The sequence below is a fragment of the Triticum aestivum genome, chromosome 3A (assembly GCF_018294505.1).
Source record: "Triticum aestivum cultivar Chinese Spring chromosome 3A, IWGSC CS RefSeq v2.1, whole genome shotgun sequence".
Classification (NCBI taxonomy): Eukaryota; Viridiplantae; Streptophyta; class Magnoliopsida; order Poales; family Poaceae; genus Triticum; species Triticum aestivum.
Window position 1 is genome coordinate 600,704,650 of NC_057800.1, and position 17,721 is coordinate 600,722,370.

General features: G+C 49.7%; 1 protein-coding gene across 1 annotated transcript; it reads left to right on the forward strand.

Annotated features, from left to right (window-relative positions):
* The first annotated feature begins 13,551 nt into the window (after positions 1–13,551).
* LOC123062497 (uncharacterized) lies at positions 13,552–17,486 on the forward strand. Its single transcript, XM_044486035.1, has 3 exons — positions 13,552–13,852; positions 13,945–14,284; positions 17,229–17,486. The coding sequence occupies exons 1-3, from the start codon at positions 13,692–13,694 to the stop codon at positions 17,292–17,294; spliced, it is 567 nt and encodes a 188-aa protein (XP_044341970.1). The 5' UTR covers positions 13,552–13,691; the 3' UTR covers positions 17,295–17,486.
* Positions 17,487–17,721: the final 235 nt, after the last annotated feature.

The window sequence follows — 17,721 nt, forward strand, 5'->3', positions numbered from 1 at the left end:
GGGGGCATCGGCGGCGATCTCTGCACCCTCCGCCCTCCGACCTTCACGGTCAGCCTCGATGGCTTGGATAGCGGCCTGCGACTGCCCAGGGAAGAAGTCTGCATAGACACGAAGAAACGAAAAGGCTAGTCAAAAACCAGGAGTCGGCACGATCTAAGTCGGCAACTCGAAGAAAGAAAATAAAGAGACTCACCATCAACGATGTCTTCAATCTCGTGGAAGCTGGAGGACAGCAGCGCCTCCTTGTCAGACCAGGAGGAGCGCTCGCTCGCGAACTCGGCCAAGAGGGCGGTTTCCGTCTCCTCCGCCTCCCTCTATGACTTCACAAGCAGCTCCTTCTGCTCTGCCAACTAAGTGGCTAGCAGATCACGCTCTGTGGCGAGCTTGCTGCACTCCTCCCCTTTGGCACGCAGGGCGGAGTTGGCTTTCTTCAGCTGTTGTTGAAGAGCAGCGTTGGCTCCTGAAGGAAAGGAAGAAAGATAATAGTCGTCAATAAAGTAGGTCACCGGGGAGATCCGGCCTGACTGCTCGGTAGTCGACCAGAATCTCGGGGACTACAGCCCGCGGGTGCGCTAGGGCGCCCCCGCAGAGAAAAAAAAAAGAAGGAGGACTTACTCCGGCTCTCCGCCAAGTCGGCGGTCCGCTTGCCCAGCTCTTCAACGTTACGGTTGAAGGCAGTGACGTGGAGGTTGTGGTAATCCTGCGACAAGCATTTCAGACAAAGTTAGTACCCAGAAGTTCATCAATTGGAGTTCCGGGCCGCCTGCTCAGCAGCCGGCCTGAAACTCGGGGACTACACCCAGTGGGTGCGCTGGCGCGCCCCCACAGAGAGGAGCAAGAAAACAAAGACCAAAGGAAAAAAACATACCCGGACGGCTGCCCGCGACGCTAGGAACGCCTTGGTGCAACTCTGGAGAGCGTCGCCCTCAGCATGGAGCTTCACCTGGACGTCCAGGAGCGCCCGATTCAGCGGCCCTATGCCGCCTCCTCGCACCCACCCAACAGGTGCGGCGCTCGTCGCTTCGGCGTCTGGGGCTGCCGAGCTGGCGGTGCTGGCTTCCAGGGGGCGGGGTGCTGAAGTCGCCTTCTCCAGACGACGGCGCGTTGGCGAGCCGACTTGGAGGAGTAGCCTCGCCACGGCCTCGTCTTTGGTCGGCGGCACCGGAGGGTCCGCTGGCTGCTTGCCTTGCGCGCCTTCATACGGCGGCGGAGGCGGCGGCAGAACGTTCGCGACCGGAGTAGAGGGGTCGCCGCCTTCCCTCTCCTCGACGAGGTTCTCCCCGCCGGCTTCTCCAGTTGGCCCCATGAACTCCGGAGGCGGCGGCGCAGAGTTCAGCGGGGTGACGAGCAAGGCCAACTGGCGGCGTGCGGCTTCCTCAGCCTGCTGCTTCGCCGCGGAGGCGGTTTCGGCCTCCGCTAGTTTTTTCTTAGCCGAGGCCTCCGCCCTGTCGGCCTCCGCCTTCTCCAGGCGGAGGGCCTCTTCTTCGTTGCGCCTCTCCTGCGCATTCCGCTCCGTCGCCTCCCGGAGGTCAGCATTGGGGTCAATCCGCCGAGTGGTGGCAGACGTCTCCGCTCACCCCATGACGGAGGCGGCGGCGACCCGCTCAAGAGAGAGGGGAGCCCTGAAGAAAGAGGGGCAAGCAGAGACTCAGACAAATCACGAAGAAAGAATAAATCTTTGAAGACAGAATACTTACGCGGAGACCAACGACGGCTTCTTCACATCCTTACAGAAGCGGATGGCCTTCGTGGCTGCCTCGTCCCGCCGGGTCGCCGCAGCCGAGCCCTTGGGCTTCTTTGGCCGACTGCCGAACAAGGTCGGCACGGCCCTGCGCTTCTTCCCGCCGCCTGGAGCGCCCGGCATGGCAGAAGAGCCCGCGCCAGGCTGGCTGGCTCCTGGCCGATGGCGAGGGGCGACTTCTCCCTCGGCGCTGTCTTCAGGCCAGTCGGCGAAGGTAGCCGAAGGCCTGAAGTCGCATGTTGTCCCTCCTCCTCCCTCGGCGTCGTCTTCCAGAGCCGCTTCCCCCAGATCGGGGTCGTCGACGTCGCTCTCCACCCGGTCGGCGACAAACTCACGGGCCGGCCCCAAGGTGCCGGCTGGTGGGTGAAGAAGGGGATTCTAACCAAAGCTGATTGGTCAAAACATAACTCGGCAAGAAGAAGACAATCTAAAGAAAGAAAACAAAGGCGGCTCACCACGGGCGTGGGGTTGGCGCGGGAGTACGGCTCCTTGCCGAATCGCCAGTCCTCTAGGAGCCTTCTGTCCGAGAGGTAGTTCACCATGAAGGCCACCTCTTCGTGAGGCATGTCCTTGGTGCACATCCGACTCGGGTCGCGGTGCCCGCTCATCTGGCATATCATGTGAGGGCGGCCTTGGAGTGGGAGAACTCGGCGTGAGACGAAGGCAGCTAGTAGGTCCGGACCAGTTAGACCCTCCGACTGCGTCAGCACTCGGAGTCGCCTGATGGCGCCGGCTCCCGCAGGCGTCAGCGACCTGGCCCGGTATGACCAGTTGGGCAGTCTCCTAGCCGGTGGGCCGGCTTCGAAAGCCGGCAGATTGACCCAGTCGCCCTCGTGGCGACGTTCCTGACGTAGAAGTAGGATCTCTGCCACATCTTCACCGACTTTATCAGCGAGATGGAGGGGAAGGGGTTGTCGGCTCCTGACCTTCTCACGGCAATGAAGGCGCCGCATTGAGCTAGCACGCCCGCGGCCTGGGTGCCGAGCTTGGAGAAGAAGAACTCCCCCCAAAGCTCGAGGGTGGGGAGGACTCCGAGGAAGCCCTCACACAAGGCCATGAAGGCAGACAGCGGCACCACTGTGTTGGGGGTGAGGTGGTGCGGCTGGAGGCCGTAGAACTCCAAGAAAGACCGGAAAAAGCTGCTCGCCGGCAGCCCCAGCCCGCGCAGGCAGTGCGAGCGGAAGATGACCCGCTCGCCCTCCTGCGGGGTGGGGGAAATCTCCCCCTCCAGCGCAATACGCACCTGCACGCGATCCTCGCCGGGAAGCCGACGGGTCCGGCAGAGGAACTCAATGTGGTCTTCATGAACCTCGGAACCGTCCCAGGTGCCGGAACGCACTGGGAGAGGCGCGGCAGCGGAGGAAGAACTCATCACAAGCTGTCGTCGCAGCGTTCGCCGGAGCTTGGGCGTGCGGCGGAGCGAAGAAGAGAAGAGGAAGGAGGAGTGGAAAAAGAGGTCGGGAGGATACTGCATTAGGTTGACTTGACAAGGCTATCAAAATGGTTTTGGGCCTTGTGGAAAAAGAGGTCGGGAGCCGGGGCATGAGATACCTACCCAACCGACAGGAGTCGTATAGAGATACGATTAGCAAGGAGTTGCTTACCGGATAGGCATGTTGTCTAGAAGTGATGCTAAAGCTCACTAGTCGCATGTGCTAGTCGGATCCTGAATCACTGAGAGTTTGCGGAGGGATGCTGACTTCAGTGGGAGTATTTCTGTTTAAGGCTAGAATTACTCTACATAAACACATTGCTTAGTGATTGCATATTTTTCTGTTGTAGATCAATGGCACCACCTGCTCAACCCAACTTTGCATTGAAATCAATTCTGGAAAAGGATAAACTGAATGGAACAAACTTTACTACCTGGTATAGAAATTTGAGAATTGTTCTCAAGCATGATAAAAAGGAACATGTTCTAGAGGATCCGCTTCCAGAGGAACCTGCCGATAATGCTAGTACCACAACCAAGAATGCCTACCAAAAACTCGTTGATGAATCAAACAAGATCAGCTGCCTCATGCTCGCTTGTATGGAACTCGATTTTCAGCAACATTTCGAAGACGTTAGGGCTTTCGATATGATTGAGAGTCTCAAGAGCATGTTTCAGGTGCAGGCTAGGACCGAAAGGTTCAACGTCTGGCGATCCTTGATGGATTGTAAGCTGAAAGAAGGTGATCCACTGAGTCCGCATGTGATCAAGATGATCGGATATGTGCAAGCTTTGGATCGGTTGGGTTCCCGCTGTTGGATGAGCTGGCTACTGATGCAGTTCTGGGTTCTCTTCCGCCCAGCTATGGGACATTCATCTCGAACTATCATATGCATGGCATGGATAAGAAGCTCACTGAATTGCATGGGATGCTCAAAGTGGAAGAGCGGGATATTAAGAAAGGCACGCATCAAGTGTTGATGATGCAGAAATCGGCTAAGTTCAAGAAGAGTTGGTCTAAGAAGAAGGCTAAGGCAAAGGGCACGGAGATGGTAACCTCCATCCCTGCGCCGAAGTCTGGACCGGACTCAAAGACCATTTGCTATCATTGCAAGGAAACTGGTCACTGGAAGAGGAATTGTAGCAAGTGGCTTGCAGAGCATGGCAAGAAGGCCGGGAATGCTGCTTCAGGCAAAGGTACACTTGTTGCATATGTTATAGACGTTTACCTTGCCGACATACCTAGTAGCTCTTGGATATTTGATACCGGATCGGTTGTTCATATTTGCAACTTGATGAAGGACCTGGTAAGAACTAGGCATGTGGCACAAGGGGAGATTGACATCAGGGTTGGCAACAATGCAAGAGTTGTTGCGTTGGAGGTCGGCACGATGCAGCTCCAGCTTCCTTCTGGATTTATTTTGGAATTGAATAATTGTTATTACATTCCTGCACTTAGTCGAAACATTACTTCTGCCTCATGCTTGATGAGTCGGGGTTATGAATTCAATCTAAAGGACAATGGTTGTTCGATTTATTTGAATGGTATGTTCCACGGCTATGCACCCATAGTTGATGGGTTATTTATATTGAATCTAGAACAGTAACCGGTCTATAACGTGAATGTCAAGAGGCATAAGCCCAATGAGATAAATCTGACATACTTCTGGCATTGACGGCTTGGACACATTAGTCTGAAACGCATGAAGAAGCTCCATGATGATGGACTCCTAACTTCGACCGACTTTGGGTCATTCGAGACATGCAAATCATGCTTGCTCGGCAAGATGACTAAGTCTTCTTTCGCAAAGAGTTGTGAGAGGGCATCCGAGATGTTGGAACTAATACAGAGTGATGTGTGTGGACCAATGAGCACAACTGCCAAAGGTGGCTATCAGTACTTCGTGACTTTTACCGACGACTTGAGTAGATACGGATATATCTATTTGATGAGGCACAAGTCAGAAACTTTTGAAAAGTTCAAAGAGTTTCAAAATGAGGTGGAGAATCAGCTCGGCAAGACTATAAAACTTCCACGATCTGATCGTGGAGGTGAGTACATGAGCCAGGAGTTTGATGATCATCTGAAAAGCAGAGGTATAGTACCTCAGCTCACACCTCCGGGTACGCCACAGAGAAATGGTGTATCAGAACGGAGGAATCGCACCTTGTTGGACATGGTTCGATCTATGATGAGCAAGTCGGATTTACCCTTGTCATTTTGGGGATACGCTCTAGAAACTGCAGCTTTCACACTTAACAGGGTACCATCAAAATCTGTAGACAAGACACCACATGAGATGTGGACCGGGAAGAGTCCTAGTTTGTCTTTTCTAAAGATTTGGGGTTGTGAAGCATTTGTCAAGAAACTTATGTCAAACAAGCTTACACCCAAGTCGGATAAATGCATATTTGTGGGATATCCGAGGGAAACCTTGGGATATAACTTCTACAACCGGGAAGAGAACAAAGTGTTTGTTGCTCGGAACGGGGTTTTCCTTGAGAAAGAGTTTCTCAGTCGGGAGGCCAGTGGGAGGACGGTCCGACCCGAAGAAATTCGAGGACCACTCGGGGATGACTCGGCTGGTGATGAGATCACACCGGAGTCAGTCAGGGAACCCGTAGTGGAAGCGGCACCGGAACCACGGAGGTCGGAAAGATTGCGTAGAGTGCGCAATGTACTGTTGCTAGAAAGCGACGAGCCGGCCACATATGCGGAAGCGATGGTGAGCCCAGATTCCGAGGCATGGCTGGAGGCCATGAGATCCGAGTTAAAGTCCATGGATGAGAATCAAGTTTGGGACTTGGTTGATCCGTCGCCTGGCGTAACGGCCATTGGATGCAAATGGGTCTTTAAGAAGAAAATCGATGTGGATGGAAATGTTCAGATCCACAAAGCTCGGCTTGTCGCTAAGGGTTATGGACCAGTTCAAGGAATTACCTACGACGAGACTTACTCGCCGGTAGCGATGCTGAAGTCGGTGAGGATCGTACTAGCTATAGCTGCATATTTCGATTACGAGATATGGTAGATGGATGTCAAGACGTCTTTCCTTCACAGAAATTTAACCGAGGACGTGTATATGATACAGCCCGAGGGTTTTGTCGAACCGACTAGCACTAGTAAGGTATGCAAGCTCAAGAGATCCATTTATGGGTTGAGGCAAGCATCTTGGAGCTGGAACATTCGTTTTGACGAGGTCGTCACTGGTTTCGGCTTCATCAAAAGCAAAGAGGGCTCTTGTTTATACAAGAAGTTAAGTGGGAGCTCAATAGTGTTTTTGATCTTGTATGTGGATGACATACTACTGATCGGAAATGATATTTTGATGCTGAACTCGGTCAAGGAGTCATTAAATGGCAAGTTTTCAGTGAAGGACCTTGGTGAGGCAATGTACATTTTAGGCATTAAGATCTATAGGGATAGATCAAGGAGGCTGCTCGGCTTAAGCCAGAGCACGTACATAGATAAAGTGTTGAAGCGGTTCAACATGAGTGAGGCAAAGAAAGGGTTCTTGCCACTCTCACATGGTATAAGGCTAAGTGAGACTCAGAGTCCTTCAACATCTGATGAGCGAAGCAGGATGAGTAGGATTCCATATGCCTCGGCAATCGGATCCATCATGTATGCCATGATATGTATGCGGCCCGATGTTGCTTTTGCAATAAGCCTAACAAGTAGATACCAGGCCAAACCAGGTGAGAGTCACTGGGCAGTGGTAAAGAGTATTTTGAAGTACCTGAAAAGGACTAAAGAGATGTTCCTAGTTTATGGAGGTGAGGAAGAGCTCGTCGTAAGGGGTTACGCCGATGCTAGTTTCCAAACCGACAGAGATGATTGTCGATCACATTCCAGATTCGTGTATGTCATGAACAGAGGAGCAGTGAGTTGGATGAGTTCCAAGCAAGATACGGTGGCCGATTCTACTACAGAAGCCTAATACATTGCGTCTTGTGAAGCTGCAAAGTAAGGTGTTTGGATCCGGAACTTTCTGGATGATCTTGGTATTTTTCCAGCCTCGGTAAAACCGTTGGACCTTTATTGTGATAATTCTGGTGCCATCACACAAGCCAAGGAGCTGAGGAATCACCACAAGGTCAGACACATAGATCGGAAATATCACCTGATACGAACGATCGTAAAGAATGGTGATGTAGAGTTATGCTAAATTCACACGGATGCAAAATGTTGCGGATCCGTTGACTAAGCCGCTTCCACAACCCAAGCATGAGGGGCACGTTAGAGCTATGGGCATTCGATGTCTATTTGATTGACTCTAGTGCAAGTGGGAGACTGTTGGAGATATGCCCTAGAGGCAATCATGTATGATAATATTTCCTATGTGTTTATGAATAAAGATAGTCCTTGGACATTATCAATGATGTGTATCAGCAAGTACGTGACTTGTTTGTGGGACTATGCATTGTATGATGACTAGCCTAAAAGGTCCCTAGTCGAAAGGGCTGTGTGGACGCGCAGCCAACTAGACTAGCATATGACACGGTCGATGGCTTGGTCTCACTAGCCATGGAGCATTGGATGCTACCGGATAATATGGACTTGGAAGGATCTGGTCGAATTCGACGTAGTCGGATCCGAGTCGAGATAAGGTTCGAGTCGGACAGACCCAACTATGAGATGCATCGATATGTCATATGTGAGTCTCTAGTACAACATATGTTCTATGTCCTAAGACCTGAGCTGGCGCATGTACTCGGGATGGTGACAGACTTGCTTTGGGCCGACCAAACTCTACTCCGTAACTGGGTAGTTATAAAGGTAGGTTTCGGTTTTGTCCAGAACCATGTTGCGAGACGTGGTCGAGCAAGATGGGATTTGCCCCTCCGATCAGGAGAGATATACTCTGGGCCCCTCGTGTGATCCGACCAGGATAAGCATGGCCATGCGACAAGGATTATGAGATAATCCGGTTTGTGGTCGGCATCACTGGAACGAGAAAGAGGTCGGGCTAGCACAAGGATGACAGACTCGCCTTGAGCTCGACAACATATATCATGTGGCAAAAGGAATGGAAGTATGATGTACAGGTTTGCTAACTAGCTTCATAGTCTGCTTCGTGTTTGGCATGCCTTGCTAGAGGCCGCTACCAACCGTGCAGTTCGGAGGTGATCCGAACTACGACCAAGCCGACTTGAACCTAAGGGGTCGCGTGCTTAAGGGAAGGAACCTACAAGGTCGGATTCGAGGACACTGGTCGGATGTGATCCGAACTGTATTCAGATTGTGGCCGAGTGGACTTATGGGCTTTAGGGTCCGTGCGAGGCCCAAGTGTTGAGCCCGTGACGGGCGCCTATATATATAGTGGAGGTGCGGCACACTCACGGGGGTTGATCGCTTCGGTGCTGTCACTAGGGTTTGCATGTGTTGCGAATAGACACCTCCACTCGCCGCCGGTTGTGTGATCGGACCTAGCAGTTTGCCGCACGACGTTCCTCCTGCATGCGTGGATACCGTTAGAGGCGATGCACTTGCGCCGCTCCGGCGAACCGGTACGTGGGAACCGACCATCGGTTGTACGAGGGAGATCGGACGAGGAGGAGACGATCCATGCGGACGTGCTGCCCCAACTCTTCTTCCGCTGCACGGCACTGCGCGTCTAGTGGTAACGAACTGTGATCCATCTCCCGTAGCATGTCCTTGGTTGTTCTGCGCATAGGAAATTTTAATTTGCAGTCAACGCACCCTATCGTAGATCCCAACAAATCTTCCATGGAGTATTCGGAGGAGGAACCTGCCTTGCAATGCCGAAGACAATACTGCGCGCCGGACTCATCGTCATTGAGGCCTGGTTCAGGGGCTATTGAGGGAGTCCTAGATTAGGGGGTCTCCGGACAGCCGGACTATATCCTTTGGCCGGACTATTGGACTATGAAGATACAAGATTGAAGACTTCGTCCCGTGTCCGGATGGGACCCTCCTTGGCGTGGAAGGCAAGCTAGGCAATACAGATATGTAGATCTCCTCCCTTGTAACTGACTCTATGTAACCCTAGCCCCCTCCGGTGTCTATATAAACCGGAGGGTTTAGTCCATAGGACAACATACAATCATACCATAGGTTAGCTTCTAGTGTTTAGCCTCTACGATCTCGTGGTAGATCAACTCTTGTAATACTCATATCATCAAGAACAATCAAGCAGGACGTAGGGTATTACCTCCATCAAGAGGGTTCGAACCTGGGTAAACATTGTGTCCCCTGCCTTCTGTTACCATCCGCCTTAGACGCACAGTTTGGGACCCCTACCCGAGATCCGCCGGTTTTGACACCGACAGATGTCGAAACAAAGTTTCCTTGACGGTTTCCGTGAGTAAAGGTTGTATGTGATGCAACCAAAATGTTTTTGTCGATCCTAAGGATGCTAAAAGGTATGCAAACTCTAGCAATCCTTCTATGGACTGGAGCAAGCATCTGGGAGTTGGAACATACGCTTTGATGAGGTGATCAAAGCATTTGTGTTTTATACAAAGTTTGCAAGAAACTTGTATTTGCAAGAAAGTGAGTGGGAGCACTACAACATTTCTGATAGGTATATATGGATGACATATTGTTGATCGGAAATGATGTATAATTTCTAAAAAGCATAAAGGGTTGTTTGAATTGAGTTTTTCAAAGGAAGACCTGTGTAAAACTGCTTACATATTGGGTATCAAGATCTATAGATATAGATCAAGACGCCTAATAAGACTTTCACAGAGCACATACCTTGACATGATCTTGAAGGAGTTCAAGATGGATCAATCAAAGAAGGAGTTCTTGCCTGAGTTGCAAGGTGTGAAGTTAAGACTTGATGCTCGACCACGGCAGAAGAAAGAGAAAGGACGAAAGTCGTCCCCTATGCCTTAGCCATAGGCTCTATACAATATGCCATGTTGTGTACCGCGATGTGCCTTGCCACGTGTCTGGCAAGGGGGTACAAGAGTGATCCAGGAGTGGATCATTGGACAGCGGTCAAAATTGTCCTTAGGAATAAGGAAATGTTTCTCATTTATGGAGGTGATAAAGAGTTCGGCGTAAAGGGTTACGTCGATGCAAGCTTTAACACCTATCCGGATGACTCTAAGTAGCAAACCAGATACATATAGTGGAGCAACCATTTGGAATAGCTCCAAGTGGAGCATAGTAGCAACATCTACAATATGAAATCGAGATTTGCGAAGAACACACGGATCTGAATGTTGCGGACCCCTTGACTAAAACCTCTCTCGTAAGCATAACATGGTCAAACCCTAGAACTCATTGAGTGTTAATCACATGGTGATGTGAACTAGATTATTGACTCTAGTAAACTCTTTGGGTATTAGTCACATGGTGAGGTGAACTATGAGTGTTAATCACATGGCGATGTGAACTAGATTATTGACTCTAGTGCAAGTGGGAGACTTTTGGAAATATGCCCTAGAGGCAATAATAAAATGGTTATTATTATATTTCCTTGTTCATGATAATTGTCTATTGTTCATGCTATAATTGTATTAACCGGAAACCGTAATACATGTGTGAATACATAGATCGTAATATGTCCCTAGTAAGCCTCTAGTTGACTAGCTCGTTGATCAATAGATGGTCATGGTTTCCTAACCATGGACATTGGATGTCATTGATAACGGGATCACATCATTAGGAGAATGATGTGATGTACAAGACCCAATCTTAAGCGTAGCACAAGATCGTGTAGTTCGTTTGCTAAAGCTTTTCTAATGTCAAGTATCATTTCCTTAGACCATGAGATTGTGCAACTCCCGGATACCGTAGGAATGCTTTGGGTGTACCAAACGTCACAACATAACTGGGTGGCTATAAAGGTGCACTACAGGTATCTCCGAAAGTGTCTGTTGGGTTGGCACGAATCAAGTCTGGGATTTGTCACTCCGTATGACCGAGAGGTATCTCTGGGCCCACTCGGCAATGCATCATCATAATGAGCTCAATGTGACTAAGGAGTTAGCCACATGATCATGCGTTACAGAACGAGTAAAGAGACTTGCCGGTAACGAGATTGAACTAGGTATTGGGATACCGACGATCGAATCTTGGGCAAGTAACATACCGATGGACAAAGGGAATTGTATACGGGATTGATTGAATCCCCGACATCGTGGTTCATCCGATGAGATCATCGTGGAACATGTGGGAGCCAATATGGGTATCCATATCCCGCTATTGGTTATTGGCCGGAGAGATGTCTCGGTCATGTCTGCATGGTTCCCGAACCCGTAGGGTCTACACACTTAAGGTTCGGTGACGCTAGAGTTGTTATGGGAAATAGTATGTGGTTACCGAAGGTTGTTCGGAGTCCCGGATGAGATCCCGGACGTGACGAGGAGTTTCGGAATGGTCCGGAGGTGAAGATCGATATATTGGATGAAGGATATTGAAATCCAGAATTGTTTCGGAGGTACCGGGTGACGACCAGCGTGTCCGAAAGGGGTTTCGGAGGCCCCGGCAAGCGTTGGGGGCCTTATGGGCCAAGGGGAGGGGGCACATCAGCCCACTAAGGGGCTGAGCGCCCCTCCCACTCCATCTCACGTAACTTGGAGAGGTGGGGGCGCCTCCCCTAGGGCAGCCACCCCTCCCGGCTTGGGGGGCAAGTTTCCTAGGGGTGGGGGCGCCCAAACCCATCTAGGGTTTCCCCTGTGGCCGTCGCCCCTCCCCTAGGGAACCCTAGGGCACCTCCTCCACCCCCTTCCCCCTATATATAGTGAGGGAGAGAGAGGGCAACCGCACCCTTCCCCTGGCGCAGCCCCTCCCCCTCTCCTGCACTTCCTCCTCCTCCGTAGCGCTTGGCGAAGCCCTGCCGGAGAACCACGAGCTTCATCACCACCACACCGTCATGCTGTCGGAGTTCTCCCTCAACTTCTCCTCTCCCCTTGATGGATCAAGAAGGAGGAGACGTCCTCGGGCTGTACGTGTGTTGAACGCGGAGGCGCCGTTGTTCGGTGCTTAGATCGGAATCGACCGCGATCTGAATTGCTGCGTGTACGACTCCACCAACCGCGTTCTTGTAATGCTTCCGCAATGCGATCTTCAAGGGTATGAAGATACACCTCCCTTTCTCTTGTTGCCAGTATCTCCTAGATTGATCTTGGTGACACGTAGGAAAAAAATTGAATTATTTCTACGTTCCCCAACACCGTCGCCGCCGGTGATGGAGTCCGGTGGTCTTCTTCCTCTGCCCTGATCCGTCGCCGCCAGTGAGAGTTGCGAGAGTGGGGAAGAGTGGGGAGAGGGAGCGGTGAGGCTAATAATCACCGGCACTTCGGGAAGCAATGCGGCTTCTCGAGCGTGGCCGCGCGCGTGCAGCCGCCGCCGCCCACGTGCACCGCTCGGGCCTGGCCCTGGAGAAACTGCCGATTCGTGCGTTCCCAGTGAACCAGGCCCAGAGATGCTTTAAGAAGCGTGCGATGCAGGCCCAATAGTGTATGTGGGCTACCAAATAGGCTGATCTTTTCCCGCGCGGGCCTGGTCGAGGCCTATGCAGGCAACCAAACACACCCTAGATGATATGTCAGCTCAGTCTTTCGAAGATGCTCATAGGGATAGAGTGTGTGTATTTATAAGGTGAGTGTATGCGTGTATATATATGAGCGCTTGCGTCTGTACTGTGTTAAAAAAAAGGTGTGTCTAGGGCACATCTAAATATACTCTAGTTATTACACATCTAAATGAGTGAATCAAGCATAAAGAGAAAAAGAAAAAAGAAAACAAATATTCACACGAATCTTAATGTAAGATCAATGACATATGATTTAGATGTGCAATACTTATAACACATCTAGATGTACTTTAGCAAAACTATAAAAAAAACACTGCGATGCACCGCACCGTGCACGCTTCGGTTCCGGTCACGGGAAAACGTTTTGGGGATGGACGCCGATGCACCACACCGTGCACGCTTCGGTTCCGGTCACGGGAAAACGTTCTGGGGATGGAGGCGCTGGGCCTCCTACGCCGTGCGTGCCGCCACGACTATTTCTGTCGGCGAAATTGACTAATTTGAGGCGAAAATATTTCGTAAACTAAACTATTTTTTAAATATTTCACACTGTTAATTTTTTTGTGCAGCGTTCAACAGTAAGGCGCTGAATTTTAATGTGTAACTTCTTACAACTAGACGTTGCACAGGTGTGGTGTCTTAGTGTTAGACACTGCCCAATAGAATACATCGACTTACTGTCAGACGCCCCATATTATGGGTCAGTTGGATGAAATATTTTTAAAAACAGTTTAGTTTGTGAAATAGTCTCTTTGTCTAAAAAAAATTGTCCCTCAAATGGTTGTATCTAGCATCAATTAGTGTTAGATACATTTATTTGAGAGAAGGATAAATTTTTCCGGATGAAAGGAGTAGTTTCGCCTCAAATTTGTGCCTTTTGCCCTTCTGCCGCCGCAGCACGGCCACTGCTCCTTCCCCTTCCCCTCAACCTCCTCTCACCAACAGCAAGCGCGGCACAGCCGTGCGCGCCTAAGTCAAAGCCGCCTCGTCGTCGGCGCGGACGATGGAAACCAAACCGGAGGAGCCGAGGGTGGTGACGCTGCGGCCGGTGGAGGCCACGCCGGAGTCCTTCGCGCCCTTCGGGCAGGTCATCGCCGCCTCCCCCGACGGCGACCAGTTCGGCCCCCACGACGCCCAGCTCGACCTCAACCGCGGCATCCCTAGGTTCGATTCTCCACATCCTATTACCAACCAATCATCCTCTTCTACTCTGTACCGGACAAGATCAAAGATTCTGAATGTTTGTCCCCCTGCAGGTTCTACATCATGAGATTGGAGAGCAGGCCGCTCAGGTTCTCGACCATCACCCACCACGCCAGCGTCACGCAGTGCCTGGGCTCCATCGGCGGCCAGGACTGGTACCTCGGCGTGGCCAAGCCTTCCGTCGTGGACGAGCACGGTGGCCAGGATGGTGGCAGGGCTCCCGTGCAGTCGCCCGCCGGGCACTACTATCTGCCTCCGGATCCGTCCGAGGTCCGCGTCTTCCGGGTCCCCGGTGCCAAGTTCCTCAAGCTGCACGCCGGGACCTGGCACGCCGGGCCGCTCTTCAAGGCAGACGCCCTGGATTTCTATAACCTGGAGCTCAGCGACACCAATGTGAGTGCTCCTATGTCATTGCGCTATTACTGTACTACTAGTTCGTTATTATTACTGCATTTAGTGCATCTGGGGAACAATCATTCCATCTGGCTTCTAATTTAATTCTAGGAAGTTTTGCCTAGCTTTGCAGTTGCAGTGTCATTGTTGGTTGGAATAAAACTGAACTTATTTGTTTCGTGTGTCTTAGAGCAGTAGAGCCTGACATATCACCGGTCTTAATTTTGAAATGCAAGAGAAATCACAACACCAAGATAAGAGCTCCTTTGGAAGTACAGAGTAGCTTCTACGGTACTCCCAATATAAGAGTGTTTAGATCAGTAAAATAGTAATCTAAACGCTCTTATATTAGTTTACGGAGGGAGTACTACTGTAGACAATACTGAAGTTGCTGCCTCAATTTTCAGAAATTTCATGAGACAGTTTATAATACTACACGATTTTTTGTGCATTTTTTCACACTTTGCACACAAGCACGTCACCTAAAGTTTTACTACTAATTTCAGAGAGTTTGTCAGACAGTTCTTGACGAGTTCACAATTATGTACGCATTTCTATTATAAAGCATTCACTTAGTCCATGTGCTACTGCTACCCACAGTGGTACATTCACCCTGTCTTAAGTGAACTATTTTGAGCTGGACTTGGAAAACCGCCAACCTTTCTTATACTGCTATTGGTTGTAGAGTCGGAAGCCTATTAAAACTATTGCTGCTGCATTATTATCTTATAGAAGTGCATCATTCATCCGCTGGAGTTGGAAACCAACCTAATCTAAGTAGAGTTGAAAGCCTGATGTACTCCATCCTGATTTTTCTAATGGAAGAAATGTCGTGCACCCAATCTAAAAAAAAAGAGCTCAGATATCCTTGAGTCTTTAGATCAAACCCAGTATATTGCAAAGAATTCGGCCATGTAGTTGATTGCATCTCCAGATCTCCCTTACAAGAATTTAATCATACACATCAACTCTAAGTTTATCATCTCATCGTCTCTTTAGGGTGTGAAGTTATAAAACTATGTTACATTAACCTGGAGCTGAGCGACACTAATGTGAGTGCCGTACTGCCATATCATTGCACTATTATAAGTTCTTTACTGCATTTAGTTCGTCTGGACAACAACCGTTCCATCTGGCTTCTAATAAAATCTGAGGTAGTTTTGTCTAGCTTTGCAGTTGCAGTGTCGTTGTTAGTTATAAAACTGAACTTAATAGCACCGACCTTAATTAGGAGACTTGAGCGAAACCACAATACTAAGATAAGATTTTCTTTTGAAGTAGCTTTTATGCTACTGTAGACAATACTGAAGTTGCTGCCTCCATTTTCAGAAGTTTCATGAGGCAATTTACTGCCTGTTCGGAACCTCTCCAGTCTCGTAACTCCGCTCCTCGCGAGGAGCTCAGTTTCGGTCGCTCACAGCAATTGTGCTGGCGCTCCCTCCGCTCAGGGAGCTGCAGTTGTGGAGCGGAGAGGATCCGAACAGGGCCTTAGTTATGAACTTATGATATATGAACATTTGTGCATTTTTTACACTTTTTGACATGTTACCTAATTCTGAATTTCAGAAAGTTTGTCAGACAGTTCATGATGAGTTTGCAATTTTATGGTAGTACCTATTAGGCTATTGCACTTACAAGTCCATGTGCTATCTACAGTGGCATTCATCCTGTCTTAAGTAAACTTTTGTGATCTGGAGTTGGAAAACCGCAAGCCTTCCTTGTACTGCTATTGGTTGTAGAGTCGGAAGCCTATAAAAACTATTGCTGCTGCATTATTATCTTATATAGAAGTGCATCATTCATCCGCTGGAGTTGGAAACCAACCTATCCTAGATTGAATAGTCTAAAGTAAAGTTGAAAGCCCGATGTACTCCATCCAGAATTTTTTAATGGAAGAAATGTTGTGCACGAAGGGGAGCCTTGGCGCAGCGGTAGAGCTGTTGCCTTGTGACCATGAGGTCACGGGCTCGGGTATCCTTTAGAGTTTAGATCAAGAAGCCCAGTATGTTGTATCAAAAAGAATTCGGCCACGTAGTTGATTACATCTCCCTTACCAGAAGTTTGTTATACACATCAAGTCAAGTTTCGTATCTCGTCTCTTTAGGATGTGAAATTATGAAATTATAAAAATGTGTTACTTTAACCTGGAGCTGAGCAACAGCAATGTGAGTGCCATACTGCCATGCCATTGCACTATTATAAGTTCATTACTGCATTTAGTTTGTCTGGAAAACAGTTGTTCTATCTGGCTTCTAACAAATCCGAGGTAGTTTTGTCCAGCTTTGCAGTTGCAGTGTCCTTGTTTACTAGTTATAAAACTGGACTTAATAGCAGCGACCTTAATTCGGAAATGTGAGGGAAACCACAATACTAACATAACGGTTTCGTTTGAAGGACCTTCTATGTTTCTGCTGACAATACTGAGGTTGCCGCCTCCATTTTCACAAGTTTCATGAGGCAGTTTAGTTATGATATACGGACATTTGTGTATTTTCACACTTTGCACTACCGCGTTACCTAAATTTCAGTTTCATAGAGTTTGTCAGACGGTTCATGACGAGTTTGCAATTTTGTACGCTGTCCATGTGCTACTGCTATGCACAGTGGTGCATTCATCCTTTCTTATCTTAAGTAAACTTTTGTAAGCTGCAGTTGGAAAACTACCAGCCTACCTTACCTTGGTAGTGAGTCGAAAGCCTGATAGAAGTATTGTAGAAGTGCATCACTCATCTACTGAAGTTGGAAACCAACCCGTTCCGTCCTGCCCTGTTCTGTCCTAGATTAAATAGTCTGTAAGTAGAGCTGAAAGTCTGATGTACTCCATCAAGATTTTCCTTGTGTTAAGGGTATTCAGGAACAGAGGGTGTACCAATTATACGCATCCTCACAAAAGAAAAAGTGTAACTTTTATCATCTGATCTGACCATACTTGTGGAATCTGCAGGACGTGGATCGCACCACGTACTACTTCAAGAAGCAGGACGGCGTGACCTTTGTGATCGAGGAGTGAGTGAGGCGCCGCACGTCGCGACCTGGGCGCATAAAGCCCAGCGCAGCGTGTGCCTCGCGGACGCTGTTCGTGCCACGTCTGTCCCTCTGCGTGATGAACTTCCAGTGTGTATGTATGTATGTATGTATGTATGTATGTACTCGCAATAATGTACTGCTACGTACTGCAAGCCATTTGTATACGTACTTATTACGTAGTACGCGTCAGCCGCTCCCTGGGCGTACCCTTATTTGAGTCGCTGTTGCTGCTGACAAGCATCATAATACCGTGCCGCGCCGGCCATGCCCCAGCGAGCGAGCGGCAGCCGGCCGCGCCGTGCACATGGGCACGGAGGCCGGCGTGAATGCGGGGCCGCCGCCGGGCCCGGGCCCTCCCGGCGCGCGACACATGGCGCGCTCCGGCGCGTCCACTCCGACGGTGGGTGCAG

Bases quoted from the DNA above. Each gene is read 5' to 3' on its own strand.
- LOC123062497 (XM_044486035.1), top strand. From the start codon at position 13,692: ATGGAAACCAAACCGGAGGAGCCGAGGGTGGTGACGCTGCGGCCGGTG. The intron at 13,853-13,944 runs GTTCGATTCTCC...GTCCCCCTGCAG, and splicing joins CTCAACCGCGGCATCCCTAG to GTTCTACATCATGAGATTGG. The intron at 14,285-17,228 runs GTGAGTGCTCCT...TGGAATCTGCAG, and splicing joins TGGAGCTCAGCGACACCAAT to GACGTGGATCGCACCACGTA.